The sequence below is a fragment of the Kwoniella shivajii genome, chromosome 4, assembly GCF_035658355.1.
Source record: "Kwoniella shivajii chromosome 4, complete sequence".
NCBI classification, from domain to species: domain Eukaryota; kingdom Fungi; phylum Basidiomycota; class Tremellomycetes; order Tremellales; family Cryptococcaceae; genus Kwoniella; species Kwoniella shivajii.
Window position 1 is genome coordinate 274873 of NC_085911.1, and position 20024 is coordinate 294896.

General features: G+C 41.4%; 6 protein-coding genes across 6 annotated transcripts; 2 read left to right on the forward strand and 4 right to left on the reverse strand.

Moving 5' to 3' along the window:
• Positions 1 to 81: 81 nt before the first annotated feature.
• IL334_003092 (uncharacterized protein) lies at positions 82 to 4925 on the reverse strand (the record flags this gene model as incomplete). The annotated part of the gene is made up of 15 exons (XM_062934828.1): positions 82 to 354; positions 465 to 1313; positions 1367 to 1470; positions 1539 to 1644; positions 1719 to 1995; positions 2075 to 2204; positions 2279 to 2401; positions 2481 to 2625; positions 2703 to 3379; positions 3465 to 3665; positions 3742 to 3899; positions 3969 to 4107; positions 4173 to 4295; positions 4386 to 4515; positions 4602 to 4925. 15 exons carry the CDS (start codon positions 4923 to 4925, stop codon positions 82 to 84), a joined length of 3759 nt encoding a protein of 1252 aa, XP_062790879.1.
• Positions 4926 to 5353: 428 nt separating this feature from the next.
• On the forward strand, positions 5354 to 5914 carry IL334_003093 (uncharacterized protein; the record flags this gene model as incomplete). Its single annotated transcript, XM_062934829.1, has 4 exons — positions 5354 to 5474; positions 5572 to 5599; positions 5745 to 5817; positions 5882 to 5914. 4 exons carry the CDS (start codon positions 5354 to 5356, stop codon positions 5912 to 5914), a joined length of 255 nt encoding a protein of 84 aa, XP_062790880.1.
• Positions 5915 to 6290: 376 nt separating this feature from the next.
• IL334_003094 (uncharacterized protein) lies at positions 6291 to 8244 on the reverse strand (the record flags this gene model as incomplete). The annotated part of the gene is made up of 3 exons (XM_062934830.1): positions 6291 to 6931; positions 6990 to 7121; positions 7191 to 8244. 3 exons carry the CDS (start codon positions 8242 to 8244, stop codon positions 6291 to 6293), a joined length of 1827 nt encoding a protein of 608 aa, XP_062790881.1.
• A 2510-nt stretch (positions 8245 to 10754) lies between these two features.
• On the reverse strand, positions 10755 to 11974 carry IL334_003095 (uncharacterized protein; the record flags this gene model as incomplete). Its single annotated transcript, XM_062934831.1, has 4 exons — positions 10755 to 10851; positions 11084 to 11205; positions 11434 to 11618; positions 11830 to 11974. 4 exons carry the CDS (start codon positions 11972 to 11974, stop codon positions 10755 to 10757), a joined length of 549 nt encoding a protein of 182 aa, XP_062790882.1.
• A 1052-nt stretch (positions 11975 to 13026) lies between these two features.
• Positions 13027 to 16264, reverse strand: IL334_003096 (uncharacterized protein; the record flags this gene model as incomplete). Its single annotated transcript, XM_062934832.1, has 9 exons — positions 13027 to 13298; positions 13386 to 13487; positions 13557 to 14080; positions 14143 to 14411; positions 14514 to 15054; positions 15162 to 15357; positions 15423 to 15562; positions 15688 to 15791; positions 15890 to 16264. The coding sequence occupies 9 exons, from the start codon at positions 16262 to 16264 to the stop codon at positions 13027 to 13029; spliced, it is 2523 nt and encodes an 840-aa protein (XP_062790883.1).
• An 811-nt stretch (positions 16265 to 17075) lies between these two features.
• IL334_003097 (protein PNS1) lies at positions 17076 to 19794 on the forward strand (the record flags this gene model as incomplete). The annotated part of the gene is made up of 14 exons (XM_062934833.1): positions 17076 to 17626; positions 17704 to 17770; positions 17838 to 17916; positions 17986 to 18003; positions 18065 to 18137; positions 18229 to 18395; positions 18451 to 18582; positions 18705 to 18919; positions 18991 to 19162; positions 19258 to 19323; positions 19373 to 19412; positions 19472 to 19535; positions 19593 to 19639; positions 19710 to 19794. 14 exons carry the CDS (start codon positions 17076 to 17078, stop codon positions 19792 to 19794), a joined length of 1776 nt encoding a protein of 591 aa, XP_062790884.1.
• Between the last annotated feature and the right edge of the window lie 230 nt (positions 19795 to 20024).

Genomic DNA, 20024 nt, shown 5'->3' on the forward strand with positions numbered 1-20024 from the left:
TCAATGTCAATGAGTTCATTATGCATCGTTTCACTATATAAACATGTTAAATTTCTGAATTCCAGTGTCGTACAAGACGTTTTACTCCCCATACGTATATTCAACTTCATCAACAGCACCACCTTCTCTTTCTTCATGATCCCTTGTATCCATCTTTATGGGCATTGGACCTCTAGTTTCGAAATCATCTTCATCATCAAATACCTCACCTGTGCCCAGACTTAAACCTTGCATACCAGACATTAGGTCGTTAGTCTTCCCTGGAATGACGGGACGTAATGGTGATCCACTGGAAGACGATCGTCTTCTTTCTGCTGGTGATCTAGGAAGTAAAGCTAGAGTGGGTGACATGTGCTATTCATCATATTCATGATAATTAGCAATGGGCCATCGCAATGATGAACAACCTTGTGCTTCCTTACCACCCATCTGGAGGAAGCAAGAACGAAAAGTAACAAACTCACCTCCCACGTGTTTTCACCCGCACCTGATTTTCTTCGTCCTTTACCACCACCAATAGATAACAACCTCCCGTCATCTTCTTGCTCACGATTCTGGTCGTGACCTCGATCCTGATCCTGATCCTGGTCTTGATCTCTAACTTGATCTTCTCGTAGTTGTTGTTGATCTTGATCTTGGTCTTGACCAAAAGTAGCGTGACTTAATCTAGCTTCATCACCTAACTCACCCACTGAAACTATACTTTCAGAATCACTAATCTCTTCATCTGATTTGTTGTTTGTCGTTGTAGTTGATCTCATAAGATCAGTTAATCTATTCCAGGCTCTGTCATCTCTATCTGCCGCATGAGGGATAGATATCATCCCTTCATTTCCTTCATCGTTCGTTACCCCATGACCAGAAGGAGAAGAAGATGGTGACGAGGAGGAGGATGAAGGAGAAGTTAAATGAGATACACCGCGTGATAAACCAAATTCATCCCAAACTTCATTATTTGATGTCGATCCATTTTCTGAAGAGATATCACCGAAGACTTCACCTAAAACATCTTCATATTCATGTAACCAAAATTCAATCATCCCATCTGGGTTATAAGGTAAATCAGTTCCTGATCCTGTTATGCTTTTTCTAGGTGGGAAAACATCTGATTCTCCCATCGAGGTAGATCGCGGATGAGAGCTAATGAAATTGGGAGGATTGGCATGATGTAATGCTGGATCTTCCAGTGTTACCGCTGAAGTTGAATTCGACCTTTTATGTGATGGTTCAGGTGACGCTAAATTTGCTATATGTGCCGAGTAATGTCGTTTGTTATAGAACTGTACCAAAGACCGTAAGGCGTATTCTTGTGGCTTTCAACGTAGGTCAGCTTTGGGAAATGAATGGGTTCACAACAAAAGCTTACTAATGCGTCCTCTAATTCATTGTCCTGATCCGTACCGGCTAACCAATCATCTCTTAGTTCAGGTCGGCAATTGAGATAAATGGACGTGATGACTTTCATATTGCCTATCGGGACGGAATTAGGATCAGCTCTCGATCCCATATCACTTTGCTACGAGTCCAAATCAACTGACTTTGTCTCCACTTCCTTCCACACCATGGCATCTGACTTTTTATCAACTTGAGGATTTGCAGTTGTGACATAGGATGATTGACTTTTAACATCCTTTTGAGAATTTGCTGGTCACATACAATGTCCCACGATTAGCTTGCAGCCCTAGAAACAACGAAGTGAAAGGATGGATAAGGCTCACCGAACTCTTATAAGTTGTCAACATGTACGTTCTGTGACTCCTATGTTTTGTGATTTTTTGTAGGATTTTCAGGAAATTGATTGTAGAGAAGAAATTCCTCCAGGAATATTCACTTATCAAATCAACTTCACCATCGTTGCTGGGATCACCTTCAGTCTTCTGACTGTCAGGATTTGTTGTTGGATTAGGAGATTGTTTAGGTGGTTGCCGTAGAAGAAGGTCATCTTCTGGCGACGAGGTAGATCGGGAACAGTTGAGAAGGCAATATCGGAAAAAGCTGTGTTCAAAAGAAGAATAACGAGAGATATGTATCAGCTTATGAAGTGATCAAAAGATATTTAAGCACGGCAACTGACTTCGCATCTTCCATTTCACTCTTGGTTTGTACTATGTTGAGTAGATCGGTCAAACCGAACATCTTCAATACCAGTAAAGAGCAATTGGAATCGAAAAGCAATTGGGCAAAATGATGGAATTTGAGGGCATCTACGAAGAGTTTGAACGTTAGCTGATGATCAGTTTTGTGACGATTTGGTCTGGCAGAACATTCTGATACTCACGAGAAGCCTTGAACCACTTTAGCAATAATAATAGGATCGCCGAAACTGCTTTAGAGGTGATTTCTCGATGTCGAGATATGTCGACCTCTTCTCTCGTGGGTGGCGGTGCATTTTCTTGTGTAGCTAACAATGATCGATCATACCATCAGCAATACACGTACAGGGTTAAGTTCGAGTGGAATTCCGTTTAAACGTCACTTACGAGGTACCTCCTGAGTCGGCGAGGTGACAGCTGGAGGCAGGCCAGTAGCCAGATTCACACCTGTCGTGCCAGGACTAGTCACTGTTGCGAGTAACAGCTTTAATAGCACTATCACGCAACTCTGCTGGATTGGCAGGGTGTTTTTCTGTGTTTGACATACAAAGCATCATCAGCTTCGAAATGGATCGTCATTGAGATGTTTAAGGGTATGGCTTTACTCACATATATGATTTCCACTCTATGTAATCTCCTCGCAGCAGATCTTTTCTCTCTGGCTAACCTTGCAGCTTCTTTATTTCCTTGATTGAGGGCATCCATTTCTTCTTCTTCATATTTCCAATCTCTCCTCATGGCTTCTTGAGATTCTTCATCTTCTTCTTCTCCATCATCCCATTGATTACTTGTAAAACCTATCAAACCATTTTTACCTAAACCTCTTTCTTCTCGCATACATTCTTCTCTGGTTTGCCATAATTGATATAAACCCAACGATATATACTCGTGTCTGTGATATAGTTTATCAGCTTCTGAAATGGCGAACGGTACTAGACTCGTCGGAGCTATGATTGATGATCTAGAATAAGGGAAAACGAATGGACGTGAGGGATCTGTTTGATATTGTTGTTTCTTGGGTTTAGGTGAAGGTGGCGGTGATGGAGCTGGTGTCCCTGGTAATGGAGCCGAGGTCGATGAAGTGCCATTTGTTTGATTTCCTTGGGATGAGTTAGGGATCTCGGTAGAATGATAATTTGGTCTCGAAGGTATAGGTCTTATCCCTTCAGCTAGCTTTTCATTCGAAACTCCTGCGACTACAGAAGCGGGTGGAGCAAAAGTGGGATATTTGACGGCAGTATCTCGCCTCCATGTAGATATATCTCCAGGAGTGGCTTTCGTGAAGTCTGTATTGCAGAAAAGTAAAAAGTGATAAAAAATGTCAGTCTGAAATCCGATTCACCTCCTAGCGGACATTTAACCAAGACTTACTTTTATTCTCGGGTGGCAATCCAGATAACTCCCTACTTAGTGCTCGAGCTTTGGCAACTTCCTTCATACCACCCAAACAAGCGAGTAATGTCTTCCAGAGGAGCAATAAAACCTTCTTCACGGGGTATCCCTTCGGCAATCTGTCTTTCAATGAAGCTACCATCTGGAACAAGACTAAGGGTAAAGGTGGAGACATGGCCACTGACACATCATTTGTCAGCCCAATTTTCTGTTATGGTATTCACCAAAAGAAATAATAGCTGATCGAGACACTGACTGAGCTCATCACCGAACGTTTCATCCGTCCTAAATACCTCCACGATGAAATATAACATTCCCAGAAGATCCATGAGTTCCGCACTTCTATCATCGTAAGGATCGACTTGAGCAGGCACTGTTCCGGGAGGAGCGCTTGTCGAAGGTGGTTTATCGTCTCTGCATGACGGAATTAGCTATTTATTGGTACACCTCAAGACTGCATCATATCACATTGACTCGACTTACGCAGCAGCGGTATATTTCTTCGCTGCATCCCTTAATCCGATGACTATTGTAGCTACCCCGTCAACCGCTCGGATGGCTTTAGCATTTTCTATCACCCAATGAAGTTGCATTTCGGGTGAAGTCGTTTCCGCGAAAACGCCTATAAAGTGTACTGATCAGTCGAGTTGTCGTCATTTGATGGATAACTAGAACAACTTGACACACCTTGTAACAGATATAACAATCTTCCTTGCGCCGCACGACGGATATCATGAATGGGACTTTCCAATTGTTCCAGCTGGACTTCAATGTACTCCCTTCGTTTGTGTATCGACGCTTCGGTCCAATCTGTCATGAAGTAACAAATATCAGACAACACTAAATGTGATTGTATGCACACGGATTTTTTAGATGTATCAAAGAGAGAATGTAACGTACCACCTTCGAAAGACCCTTCAAACTTTTCTGGTTGTTTCGCAATGAGATCCATTTCGACATAAGGATAAAATTCCTGGAGTTCATTCATGAGTGTATCGGTATCATCGTAACGAAAATCAAACTGTTGAGTCTGTTATGGAAAGAGAGGGTTATAAGCATTATGACTGAATCAAAGCAGATCCAAGTGATATAGGTAGGAGAGGAGTGGGAATTTACTTTTTGTTTCTTTTCCATTGCAGCCGTATGAGCTCTTAATTGACCGAGAGTAATACTATCTTGACCTGTCGGAGCGCCACCTGGACCTTCCTCGAACGCTTCCCTTTTGAGAGGCAACAAAGCGGGTGCTCTAGGTCGAGTCAATATTGGAGGTGCAGGTTGTCCTGCTCCTTGAGGTTGTCCAGGTCCAGCTGCTCCTCCAGGTCCTACACCTCCTCCTCTTCCTACCCCGTTCTGTTGAGGTGGGCCATCCGGTTGTTGAGGGGTAGGATTACGTCGCATCATATCGAACATTCCTCCAAATACAGGTCGACTCCCACTCATTGGTGACTAGTAATTCTCGAGCGGTCGATGACCGGGATCCTGAGGATGAAGAGATGCGACTCTGAAGCGAATTTAAAAACAAATGTGATCTTGCCGTTCGCCGACGAATTCTTGGTGTTGCCGATGGGATGGAATGAAGACTACACTGTTCCGTTACAGCAATGTATACCGTATCATGAACCATCTCATTCCCTCCATCGTTCAACATCATATCCAACACAAAACGCGGGGTAGATGAAAATGGCCACGTGGTAGGAATTATGGGGAGGAACATTTGATCCCGCCAAATGCATCTTTACGCTATCGTAGCTCGAACGAAATCCCAAAAATACTCGAATACCACAAAAACTTGCTTCTTTCTTTGTCATATACATCAACATCGACAGCCCCTGCCTGCAAGCTAAACGTAGAGCGCACAAAGAGAAATCATGGCGAGCACAATCCTTCCACTCGAACTCGTAGATCGATGTATCGGATCCCCCATTTGGGTATTGATGAAGAATGAGAGGGAATTTACGGGTACTTTGATGGGTTTCGACGATTATGTCAGTGAGTATCGTGGTCTTGTTTTATTACTTAGCTGCTAGTGCTATTGAATCAAAGTTAAAGTAGCTGATGTGGGAATGACGTTCCATTCTTGTGTTAGATATGGTATTGAAGGATGTTAAAGAATAGTAAGTTCTCCCTTCTACCTCCTAACTGGGTTCTCAGTATTTAACCCTGCCCTTCTCCCAACTATTCCCATTGACATCAAGACTACCAATTCATTCCCATTATCCACATATAATCCATGAGCTGATATTGGATTATTGCTCATAGCGAAGTGACACCAGAAGGTATAACAGAGACTGAACTCGGTCAAACATTGTTAAATGGAAACAATATAGCAATGGTACGTTAGCTATCACCGAACTCGCTATTGGACCTTAGCTCACGAACTGTTTTAATCGCATCAGTTGATACCGGGTGGAAAAGGTCCCAAAGCATAAGACAAATCGACAAACTGTGGCCGGAAGAAATGTAGATTAACGATCAATTCACATGTATTTTGAGATACCCAAAATCCCCTTTTCGAGATCGAATCATAGGCGAAATGATCTGTAGCTTGTCGGGCAATTTACCTGAAGCAGGATCTATCACCGTAACTGACACAGTCACGGAAGCTTGGCGACTTATTGTGAAGCGATCAGGTGCTGATTGGTTGACATGCACGATGCTAACATTGATATACAACTGACATTCCAATATACCACAGTACAGTAATTATAATAGTTGAATGTCCGTGATCCTGACACAAAAACAACAGAAAGTATATGATGAAACCGAATCTATCGGGGTTTAAATTATAAAGATATATAAATGGTTTTACGCTGCGATTCCTAAAGCACTGAAACTCATGACGACCTCATCTTCGTCCACATCCTGACCTACGATCCTGACATTATCGACTACTTTTGATCTTTTATCAAATACCAAACCATCTTGACCTTCTAGAGATTTCAAACCTTCTCTTCTTGCGAGTTTCAAGGCTTTGATCCTATTTATAGTTTCGTCTCTCTGTTTTTGCCATTGATCTCTCTCACTTATTTCAGCTGAAGGTTCTTCTTGTGTTGTCGATAATCCAAAGAAGGAGTGCCTGTGGACTGGAGGTGGAGGTGGTCCAGGTTCATAATGGATGAATTCTAATCTCACACCCGCCTCAGCGCATATGTCTCTTATAGGAGCATGTGATCTTGTGGTAGTCATTCGATGTGTGTAAGTGACATTTAGCGTTCCATCAAAGATGAATTCACCGCCTAATTGGGTGAAATGACCTGGATTCTTTAAAGGCATTTTAGTCGCTCTTTTGATGGTTTGTAACGTGGATTCCATGGCTGATTGCACTAGATAATCTCCTTTATCATCATCGTCTCCACCGTCACCGGTCTGTCGAGTCAGTCCCAAAGCTCGATATAATGCTAATGTAGGATCGGTGTACATCTTGAATGGACATCTGAATGATTTGTCTGATAGATCAATCAGCTTTTGAACTGCTTCAGATCAAAGATCCATCTTTGCACTCACTTCGATAACCATTCAACATCTTGTCGGAGCCATTACCGATGATGATAAGATCAACGTTGGCTTCTTCCAATGCATCGAGACTGACTTGTGTCAAGATCGAATTCATGTATTGAGCACAGAGTGGACAGTACCCTGAATGTAAAAGAGGATCAGCGAATGAATTTGGTTCTAAGTAAATGTAATTTGCAAAGATGGACTTACAATGTCTAATGAAAATGACAATGGTTTTTCTTCCTCTGACTAGATCACCGAATTTTCTCCTTTTACCTTGTTCATCTATGACTTCCAATAAACTAGCTTCGAAAAGCATCCTATGATTTGGCGGAGTATCTTGATCGAATGATTCTTTCTCCATTTTAGTCCTTTCTTTCTTTTCTTTCCTGGTTTCTTTCTTGACCTTGTATTTAGTCGAAGATCGGATCGAAAGTGAATCTTCTAATTGAGCTTCATCAAACAACGACCAAGTGCCACATGATCCAGATCCAGATCCCGATGCAGAACAGCGTAATGAAGAATCCAAAGATTGACGATAGTGAGAATGTCTGGGTGTCAAGAGGATATCAGATCGTGAAGAAGATGATTTAGACGATGATTTGAACATTCTCATGTTGTTGGTATTGGTTACAGGTGTTTGGCCAGGAGAAGCAGTGAAAGGTCCACTGATTGAATTTGCTTTGATTGATTTCTTCTTCAAAGGAGAACTCGTTTGGGTTGCAGAGGTAGTGGTGAACAAGTTATTGGTATCGAATGTTGAAGAATCAGAAGTTGACGAAGAAGATGATGATGATCGATCTATTCTCAGAGGACCTTGTGTTGGTTTATCCATAATTGGTCGATCGACATCTAAGACATATGGTCTACTGGAATCGTTGGTATTGGTATTCATAGTGAAACCACCGAAATCGGTTATTACAGATGATTCAGGAACAGGTAACGAAATTGTCTTAGACATAGGTGAGATATTATTTCCACTATGAATAGATGATGAAGACGTATATGTATGTTGATTGGACAAATTCTCTAACGATTCAGTCCATGCAGGAGGTAATTTCCTTGACAATCTACGTGATCTTTTGTTGGTGTATCCACCGGTAGTAGTAGCTGATGAAGAAGAACTACTGCAGATAGAACTTATACTTGATGCCCTAATCGGTAATTGTGATGATACGGTCAACGACGAAGAACAAGATGGATTAGGTATGAGTGATTGTGATCTTGGAACTATAGGTCCAGTCGTATATGTATATTCGTCCATGTTGATTGCTGTATTTGTAATTTGATTGATATTTATTGATACTGTAATTGGAATTGGAGGAAAAAGTTTAATCCAGAAAAGCGGTAGTGGATTGTAAGTCAACGGGTAAGATGACGGGCAGTTATTACCTGGAACGGGAAAGTTGGTAGCAAGTAAAAAGATCTCTAGAAAGACTAATGAATAACTTTATATCAAGGAGAGATATCAAGTAGATATATATATATTGTTATATATATGTATATATCGATGGAAAGGGATATTTTTCGAGGGAAATGAACCCGTTGTTTCACCAATTTAATTATATAGATCGCTTTTCATCTATCCAAGGATGGGGGTTATGATACGATTAGATAGATGGTGTGTACGGATGATGCTGATGATGATGATGCTGATGCTGATGCTATAATTTAGATATGTATTTTTTACCCTAGATTATCGTTCCGTGCACTTATATGACTAACGTAGGGGTTAAAAGGTACGGCGGTCCCGGGTGAAAGATGCAAGGGGGCAAGGTGAATAACCCAGAAGAAGCAAGTGCAAGTTATTTGGTTCAGGGGCAGGGCTGTTTTGGTTGTGGAATGTGGAAACAATGGTAAAGTAATTTAGATGAGATCGAAGGGTTTGGTTGTAAAGGGATTTTGCTGAAAAGGATAGTTGACAAGAGGTTAGGAGATCTGGTCTGAAACTGATCTAATTATATATACATCCTTCCATTCATGACATGCTCAACCACCTATACAAGTAAGTACTCAGTACTCCTGTTCTCCCTTTCGTGCTGGAGGGTATGCATTATCGCAATTGGGTTCTGGACTGAGAGGAGAACCGATAACCTTGGCATCTTCAACTCGTATACACTGAACCGAGTAAGTATAATAATGACAATCTAGAGTATCTCTCTATTCAAATCATATTTTTGGAATGCAAACGCCTTTCTCCTGGAGTGTGTGCTTGACTGTATGAGGAACGTATGGCGTTTTAGCTCCATCAGGTTTAATGCAGATTCTTTTTAGAAATCAATCTAAAACGACTTCCCGTTCATTTCTTCCAAATGAATCGGAATGGGGATTACGAGTAGTATAAGGTGTGGCGTCGTTTTGGCGTTTGGGAATAAAAGAAGAGAAGAAATTAATGCCTCCTCCATTTCCCGCCTGGGATTCACTATTATGTTATCAGTCACCGAACGCGAACTGAATGACGTTTCGGAAAATGTCCTTTTTTGTCCTTCTATTTGCTTTGGTGGTACTGCATCAGTGGAGGTAAGTAAGACAAAGAACAGTCAGTCCAGATCTAGAGAATTGCCAGTACTTCAGTATTCCAATGGGTGTAGATAGGAACGCATCTGATACGGTACGACGTTAAGTTTCGGACTGAGACCCCATCACATTCCGCCTTTAGTCTAGGTACTACTCGTACTACTCGTACTACTCGTACTACTACTACTCTTTAGTTACGAGTACGGAATGAAACGGTAGAAGACGAAACGTGTTGGAAGCTGCTTTCTTTTGGTAGCTCCGTTTCATCACTATCGAGGCACTCTTAGGTACCGATGGAAAGTATATGTCTTGGTACAGTTTGACGAGACGTGCCAAGTCATGATACATATGCAGATTACTGCAGATTACGAATCATCCCGTTTTTATTTAATGTTCGAATTAGATTCGAAGGATCACTTCTCGCTTCTTCTTCTTCTTCTTCTTCGTACTTCATAGAGATTGAATGTGATGATTCTCTGATGATCGACGAAAGGGATATCTTTCCTCTTGATCATGTACTTAAGTGGGGTTTACGACTTCATCGTAGTGTGTAGTTGAGCGAATATTCCCATGCCGCAATCGTTCAAAGACGACCACGAACGATGAGCTCATCCAGAACTCGACTTACTCATTGCACATTGCATATAATGTATTCGTTCCGCCCTAGCAAATGGCCTGATCTTGTTGGTATGTAGATAATCAGGATTGCGTCGCTGAACCAATCTATTACAATTTATTCGTACTGTCGTTTCTAGTCACCTGCATTTCTTCCTCTGAAGTTGGATTTAACATTGTGAGCTGGTGTACAATAACTCTGACAACGAAAAGTACAGTTAAATGGTAACAGAGGATTGCAGCATTTTGCATACATAAATAAGTTCAGGAATCAACAGAACGAACGTATATAATTATTCCCATGCTATATATCTTTATTTATTGAAATCTTGAACACATAAACTAGCTCAGATAATCTACCCTTTATAAGTGGATGTACAAAAAGGAAAACGAATGACGATACTAGTAATATTCCCATCCCAATCCAGTAAAGGAGGAAAGGAAGGAGATTACTGCATTACTAGATCGCTGGTATATATATATATATATATATATGAGATCTTCTTACACTTCTTCTTACCATCATTTCATCATTGCTTTGGCGTAACTTGGTTCCCTTTTCATTCAGATGAACTGATCGCCTGATTACCCTTTCTTTCTTCTCTCTTCAACCCTCACTAATGTACAAAGTACACATATAGTTTATCCTAGTCCATGCCATTGACCACGTATACGCCTTGCCAGCTGGATATCTTTTTGCATTATCGTCACTCTTTTAGCGTGAATCGCACACAAATTTCTACGAGCCATATGAAAGTGGTATCAGCATAACTTATTCGAAACGTTGGAGATAGGTTTGTGGGAACATCGGATCGGTCAAGGAAGGGAGCCAGAACATCCAAACAGCAGTATTTGCTGGTTTGGATTGTGTGATGATGATAGCCAAGGCCCACAACAATACGTCAAATCACCAAGTAGAGCTTCGCATGACATCTGGAACCAGGCTTTCGAATTTCAAGAATCACACTCACGCATCCTCAAATAGATGAACCAGAAACGCTTCAGCAGCTTCTTGCAATGCCATAATAGCTGAACTTTGCCAACGTAGATCTCCAGCCTCCATCGATGATGATGATAATGCCACTTCCCGTACCTATTGTTTACGATTAGATCAGCTGTTACCTATATGTAGTCGGCCAGATCGTGATTCTCTTTATTGAGCGGTTGACGAGGGCCTGAAGGTCATACTGAAATTGCGACAGCTTCCTTCCGCTAGATCAGGATTGTGACGCCCTTTTTTCTGCCCACCTGACCCATCTAGTCCATTGAACCTGGTGCAGAAGTTGTGGGTTGAGATGTAGGGATATCCTATCGAACTTACAACTCTTGAAAAAGGTAATTTGGCAATCAACAGATCTGTTGATTTCTGATATTGTCTAATTTCTTTTAAAGCCAGTGTTCCTGGTCTATAACGCCTTTTAGCTCTTGTTGGACCACCTTCTGTATCTGCTGCACTCGGTCTTGATCTTGGTCCAGGTGCATTACGACCTGGTGCAGGGTTGAAAGCTATTTCCATTAAAATGGTGTGATTCAGCTATAGTCATGAATACATCTAACGAATCTTCTTTTCTTCTCCTTTTCTTTCGAGAAATCAGGTATGAATCATTGTAATGCTACCAATTTGTGCTTGTACTTTTGGAAAACAAACAAACAAAGACCAAAAAACAAAAAACAAAAACCAAAAAACAAAAAACAAAAAACAAAAAAATCAACTCACGTCCAGATCTTCGAGGTGCTTTACCACCCGTACTTTTCCTTGCAGTATTCTTCACTCTTCTAGGTTCACCTATACTCGTCCTATCTCCTCCGCCTACTGAAGCGCGTCCTCCGCCAGTGGTCGGATTAGAAACTGTTCTAGCCATTGATGGGAATGAGCGGCTTGGTCAAGTGGTGAAGTTGGCCGATGCGACGCAGAATAAAGGTTTCTATCTCTGAAACTAAAGAATGAAGTCGACAGTCGGTGTGCAAGTGGAAGGAATGATAGGCGAGGATGATCAAAAAGTGTTGCGATGACTGAGAAGAGGTGATGTGCGCTAGTTTATCGACGAATGCAATCCAACCCAGACCTCTCTTATTCAAAGTGAGAAGACTGTATTCAGATCAGGTAATCGTTGGGTGAATCTACGCGTATCTCAATACTCAATACTCAATACTCAATTCTTCACTTGATATATATGACTGTTCCCAAGGGGTTCACGATTTGGATGATGTGAGAGGATGGGTGCTGAAGTGAAGAAAAGTGATATAATCGACGCGTTCGAAATCTGATTGATCAAAGTTGAATGATCCCCTTTCTAATCGTTTTGTCTTTTGTTCTCGCTTTTGATGACTCAATAATCACGTCCTATGCTTTATACGTATTATCAATGATCAATAAAAGCCAAGAGTTCAATGAATGGTTGAACTGTTATTGTTGTTGTTGTTGTTGTTGTGATGGTATCATTTGTTTAGTACTACTAGTGTAGTAAGTGAATATGAGGAAATTAGGGTAGACAAAATAAAGACCAGCCACGCGGAATGCCATAAAATCAAATACAACAAAAACTGTACGAGTACTCGGTATTCTAGTTGATAACATGTTCATGTCCCATTGACACTGCAGCGGTTTGAACAGATTTGAGATCAAGTTTCATCATGACACACGTTAATTTACTGAACAAAATTGATACTTATAAAGAAGGAGAGAGGGGTTTGGTAGAGTATGAGAAATGACAAGAGGAAATGATCAAAGAGAATGAGAATGGGATGTGGATAGGGAGAAAAATGCTATTTTATGCTCGATACAGACACCCAAAGACATTGTTATTGACTTGGAACTGAGAATTGGAAACGTTGTTCATGAATCTCTGAACCCTTCCTTACCCATTCTTTCATCCCACTCTATATTTCATATTTGAACGAATCGAAAGAACAATTAACCAGTACCCCATAATCTGACTACACCATCCGCACCGACTGTACCTATAATAGGTAATTCAGGATGTGATGCAACTTGGTTCACACCTTCACCTGATTTTTGTCGATGTCCCGATAAATCTTGTATTGAAGTTTTCTTACTTAGATCCCATAATCTAACTGAGCAATCAACAGAAGCCGTTAATATACATGTTGGCGACAGTGGTGATATAGAAAGTGATGTCACCGGTGAGGGATGTGCTAGGATTGAATGTGTGGGCGTTGTGGTGTCTGATTAGAACGCAAAAAAAAACAGATAATTAACGGTCAACTTGGTGATCAAATCTTCTGGATGAAAGACTGAAAAAAGTCACTCACTAGATTTTAGATCGTAAAATCTGATATAACCATCTTCACCTGCCGTTATGATAGCAGGTAAAGTTGGATGACTCAAAATGGCGTTGATCTGCGCATTACCTTCTACAATTTTTCGAACTATTTCATTAGTCAAACCAATTTGATACTTAGCATGTACGATATGACACTCACCATCTGAATCATCACCAAAAGTTTGAACGACTTTCCCTTGATCCGTATCAAAGGTATATATCATTCCTTTATTGGTTCCAATTAACACTTTTCCATAATCATCATTACATCCTTCTAAACAGATTGGGATCTCTTCCGATGAGAAGAAATCGTTATAACTAGCTTCTAACGACCATTCATCCTTTGAATTACTGGAACCTGATTTTGACCAAATCTTGATAGTTCCATCTGAACTGGCACTGATCAATTTTCCATCAATCTTCTTATTTGGACCCAATTCGCGAGCTGGAAGTAATACCAAATCCCATATTGAATCCGTATGACCTTCTAACGTTTGTATGACATATGAAGGATCATATGTCGAATATGGATCGTGATGTGGATTAGGTAATTTCCATAATCTGATCGTTGAATCTAATGACGCAGAGCATATCAAGGATAATGATGATGAGATTACGATAGACGTTATAGGTGATTCATGGCCTCGATAAGTGATTAGAGGTTCGATCTCCTGTGCGCTTGGTCTGTAAAGGATACGAACATTAAGATCAAACGTTCAGGATTCCCATATAGAGCCCTCACTCACCTTTGAGACATGACTGAACCAACATCAACTCCCCAAACTTTCACCGTACAATCATCACCTCCTGTCGCAAGTATCATCGCAGGACCATGCGCGAAATCGATCGCTCTGACAATATCTAAATGCGATTTTAAAGTTCTTCTTGATGTCCATACCTTTTCTTCTTGACTGCTGTTCGAATCATCGGCTTTAGTCTCCTCTTCATCCAGGGATATAGAAGACAGTTGATCTTCATCCGTTGAAGTGGAAGGTGGTTTCCTGTCATCCCGTGCCTATATACAAGCTACCGTCAGTACCTTGCTTCTCGACTTCATTCATTGTCCTTTCATAATTTAAGCCAGACGAAGAGACTAAAGAAGCAATTTATCACTCACCTTCTCGGCCATCTCATTAGCGTTTCTCAGTTCTTCTCTCCATGCAGCTTTACTATCAGGTCTATAAATTGCTGTCAATATCTGTTTACCCTGAGTATCACCTTCCAAACCTTCAGTGTTGAGGGATGGTTTTGGGGGTTCGCCTTGTTCGGGAAGATTAACCGTTCTGGGTGAAGGTGAAGATGGAGGTCTAGCAGTTGGATCTAATGACATATCACTCGATTGGGGTACTGGTGCTGTTTCAAGTTTTGCTTGCGATTGATGCGAAGAGCTTGTGGAATCTTGATTATGGGTTGAAGAGGAAGGTGTTCCATTCGGGAGATTTTGGTTTGGTTGCTGTTGCTGAGTCTCTTGTTGGTTCGGATTGGGGTAAGATGAAGGTATATTTTGTTCCGGTAAAGCCTTTCTTGGTCTATCTGCTGGTTCAGGTATAGGTTGTTCATTAGACTCTTGTAGTATATAGTTTGGTTCTATGGGTGGTTTGGGTGGTAATGGGTTCAACGCTCCCGGTGAAGTTAAATAACTGATTTCTTGAAGGCATCTAAAAAGACAACACCATCAGCCGTGCTCTGCCTGTCCTCTTTCTTTGCTTGCTATACATTTGGAGGTTGCACATGGTGATGGCAATGGGCATTAAAGGGTGCTCACTGTTTTAGGTATTCTCTACTTCTTGCTCTGGATTTAGGATCTCTAGGTGCTGAACCTATATTTTTCCAAGCGGTGGAAGAAGTTGAATCGATAGAGGATTGTCTCAAAGCTAATGCAGTAGTTGATTTACTTATTGCTGCAGGATGTACACCATTCATCTTTGGAGGCGCGGCCGATGATCGTTCTCGCTCAGAGACTATTTCAACTACATTAGTACACCATTCTTTTTTTACCAACAGCAGTACAAGTAGATGACCTTACAATCTTCTTGACTTCCTTCACTTCCGCTTCCTTCTTTATCATCTTTACTTCCCGTAGAAAGTTTATCTTCATCTTGTAAAGCTGCTAATTTCGATGGATGAATACTGGATGGTTTTGAAGCCGAGCTGACTGTTTTCGTTCTGCAATCAGGTAAATCAGTTCAGCTTGACACTCTTACTCCTGTCTTGTCCCTAAGCTGACGGAATGGAAAGCAAAGATGTATACGGGGATTGAAGAATGTAGTTTAGCTATAAGTTTCACTCACCTTTCTTGTCGAAGAGCAAATTCCAACATTTTAACCCTTCTCAGCAAATCCACTTTCAAGTTTTCTGCAGATCTTCTTTGTCCTTCGAGTAAAGCTATCCTTGCCTGTATAAACACGAATTGAACGAAGTGTGATTTCCATTTAGTATATCTGACTGATACATTTTCCAATGATAACGAATGATCATGATTTTATTACTCACCCTCATTTCAGCTCTTTCAATCTCCCATTCATTCCTATCTCTTTCCCATCTTCTCCATTCACTTTGAAGGTAATGCAGTACACTAGCTAAATTCATTTCAGGCCCGCCTTGTCCATTGACAGACCCTGATCCTCCATCAACCGTACTTCCAGCCCCTTGCTGCTGCTGCTGCTGTTGCTGATGTTGCTGCTGCTGTTGACTACCTGATTGTTGATGAAGATTTGGCTGATGTTGTTGTTGGAGATCTCTCGGAGTGAATTGAGATGACGCTTGGTTTTGTTGTTGGACATGTTGTTGTTGTTGTTGCTGCTGCTGCTGCTGCTGCTGAGGTGGATAGGACTGTTGTCCTTGTCCTTGACCTACGTTACGAAACATCTTGCTGGATGAAGATATGCTAGCAATACTGGTTGACGATCTAAAAAATCTAGGATCGTGTCATCTGCAGTATTTACCCAAGTGTCGATATGTGGTGATATAGAGCTGAAAGGATAAATTTTCGATACCTTTGTTATATTATGAATCGATTGGAAAATGACCGCTCATGTGAGGGTGCACGCGACTAAGGCGTTCGTTCTTGCGGCAAGGTGTTCGGTACTTCTTTTTCTATTTAATAAACTGCGTTTTGGGGTCCTTGTCCTTCTATCCGTGTGTGTAGTACATCGTTATCGCTGTAGTATGATTCTATCTTTTGTATTTACAGGCTTCTTCCAATGTCGTTGATACACCACATTTCACTCTCCGGTTGCTCGTAGCTGCCATTCATCGTCATTGCCCCCCCCTCCCTCTTTCCCATTCCATTCAGATTTAAACTTGGTTTTGCCACGTGAGAGCGAGCAATGCACCGCGGAGATAACACAATTCCCGATACAGTGAGAGTTGTACTGTTGGATTAGTGGCACATTGGAGACTGTGGGGTTTGAATCGAAATGCGGGGTATACTGATGTCACTGTTTGTTTCAGTTTGGCGCATATCAACAAGCATCAGAAAAATAAATAATCAATAGAAAAAATAAATAAGTTATTACGCAAGGAATGTTTTTCAAAGAGTTTTTGTCTCGTTTGTGTTTGCTCTTCTCCCACATCGACAGTCTATGAAGTAAGTTGATCCTCAAATTAACAGAGGTCCTTGCAAATCCTCACTCGTATAATAAAAAACATTCGATCTGATTGATTCGGATTCAACACGATGAGCGCTCAACAGTACTATCAAGGTGGTAACGATCAAGGATATGATCAACAAAGAGGATATCAACAGAATAACTATAATAATCAACAATATGCACCACCTCAACAAGGTTATCCTCAGCAACCACAACAAACATATCAACCACCTCCTGGACCACCTCAAGGAGAATACAACCAACAACAACAACAGCAACAACAACAGTATGGTATGAAACCTTCTCAACCATACGCTCCTCCTCCAGGTCCACCTCAACAGGTGAACACCGAGAATAACAACGGCTACAATAACAATTATCAGAACGAAGCAGGACCCCCTCCAGCATACGTTGATACGGCGCCTTTCTCACAAGCGGATGAGAAAACAGGTCAAAGACTAAATCCTAGAAAAAGACTGAATGATCCTATTTTCTTGGCTTTATTCGTAGCTGCTCTAGCTGGTTTCGCTGTCGTCTCAGCTATAGCCATCAAGAGCTTCGTCGAGGTCAATGGGCTGGGTGGTGGCCTGGGGAACGATAGCCAGGGTGGTACAGGTACCAGTACAACTTTAGACTAGTGAGTATTTTCTGAGACTGCACAACATATCTTCCCAGCTGCGAGCCCGTAAAACTGATCAAAATGGGGTTTCGTAGTCACACAGTATATCTTCTTCTTTGTGTTTGTGCTTTGGGTTTAGTCAATGCAGCTTTATACATAGCTGTAAGTTGTCCCTAATAATTAAACTTTTTGATAACTAATCATAATTGACTGAATGATGATCTCGTAGTTCGTTCGTGCTTTCACAAGGATTGTCATTGAAGTGACCCTTGCTTTGACTGTAATCCTCAATATCGGTATTTGTGTATGTGAGTGACGCTCTCCTACTCAATGCTTACTTACCTGTCCATTACTTACGCTGAATCAACGATGCGTAGACTACTTTATCATCAAATGTAAGCTCCGTCTGCACCGCACCTCTCTGTGAGGAGAAAAGCTGATTTTGGCCCCATGTAGACTGGTCCGGAGCTGCTATCTTCCTTGTCATCGCGTTGTTATCCGTGTTCTTCTATTGGTCGATGAGGAAGAGGTATGTCGAATTTTCATCTCACTCATCATCTAGACAGACTGTTTAATGCTACCATGAACATCGTTGCTGAAAACTTCCTATTTCATCACAGGATACCCCTCGCCAAACTCCTTCTACAAGTCACAATCGATATCACAAAACATCACCCTTCCGTCTATCTCGTAGTATTCATAGGTTTGATCATCCAGACCGCTTTGTCAGTGTGGTACACCTTTACTTGTATTGCAATTTATGTCAAATGGACTCCTGGCAGTGCAGGTGCGTTTCAAGGACTTGCTATCAAACTCGCGCAAGCTGATCAGCTTTCTTTCAGCTTGTACTGGTACTAGTTGTTCGTCAGGCAAAGTAGCTGGGTTAATCTTCTACTCCACTTTTGCCTATCTTTGGACTTCTCAAGTGGTCGGAAACGTCATTCTTTGTACATTGGCTGGAGGTGTCTTTGGAGGTAAGTATCTTCGTCACTATTGGCTACTAGCCTCCCCTGCCTGTACTGTCCTTCTCTACTCCTTCTGCACACTCCTACAATGACCCGTTGAATTTGATCCGTACTGACATTGGCGAACGCAGGATGGTACTACTACGGACCTAGAGTACCTAACGGTGGATTGCCCAAACGAGCTACACTTTCAGCTTTCATCCGAGCCTCAACATTATCCCTCGGATCAATCGCTTTTGGTTCATTGATTGTTACAGTCTTGGAACTGATTAGATTAATCTTACAAGCTATTCAACAATATGAAGCAGGAGAAGGTGATATGGTAGGAGCCATCGTAGCTTGTTGTGTGAGTTTCCTCATTCTTCTCCTCACCATCATGTCAATATTTGTAACTAATATATTGGTTGGTTGGTATAGGCTACATGCTGTGTGGGCTGTATTGAATCAATGGTGGCTTGGTTCAATAAATACGCCTATATCGAAATTGCATTGTATGGTAAATCATATATCCCAGCTGCCAAAGATACTTGGAGATTGCTAAAGGACAGAGGAATTGATGCTCTGGTCAATGATTCACTTGTCGGAACTGGTAAGTCAATACTCGATCCATCCTGTTTCCCGTGTTCATAGCGTGAGGAAGGGTTACAGAACGAACGCTAGAACGAACGCTAATTTACTGCTTAGCATTGATGTGGGGAGCTTATCTCAATGGATTCTTATGTGCTGTATTAGGCTATCTCTACCTCAGATGTGAGTGTCGCATACTTTGACCAAGCACAAGCTGATGATCAATTGGTAGTCACAAACCCCGCTTATAATACCTCTGGACAATACTCTGCGTGAGCTATTCACTTCCAGAGTAGGTATGACCATACAGCTGAACCCCCTGATCTTCTAGGCCCGTCATTCTCTTCTCATTCTTGATTGGAATAAACGAAGGTCAAGTTATCAACAGTGCCATTGTATGTGAACAATATTCAGTGGTTTAGGATTCCAGCTGATTAAGATGTGATATATAGGACGCTGGTGTATCTACCATCTTTGTTGGATTGGGTGAAGATCCGATGTAAGTGATTTCGTGCATATGACACAACATTTATCGATGACAGACGAATGCTAATATCGTGATCGCTTAGGGTTCTTGCTGAGAGAAGTCCAGCATTGTTTGAAATGATCAGACAGGCTTACCCAAGAGTTGTCGAGGGGGTCCCTCAGCGATAAGTTGATTGAGCCGAGGATGCCACGCGATAAGTAGGACGCCTACCCGATGAAGCAGTAAAAAAGGGAGAAAACAACTGGACAATCATATATACGGGATTTAGGATGTTCAAAATTTCATAATACTCATAATACTATATAATACATGCACATCTTTCATTCCTCATTATTGGACTTGTTGAGCACAAGTGAGTATATGTGTGTTCTTTATGTAGTGCGTTGTTATCACATCC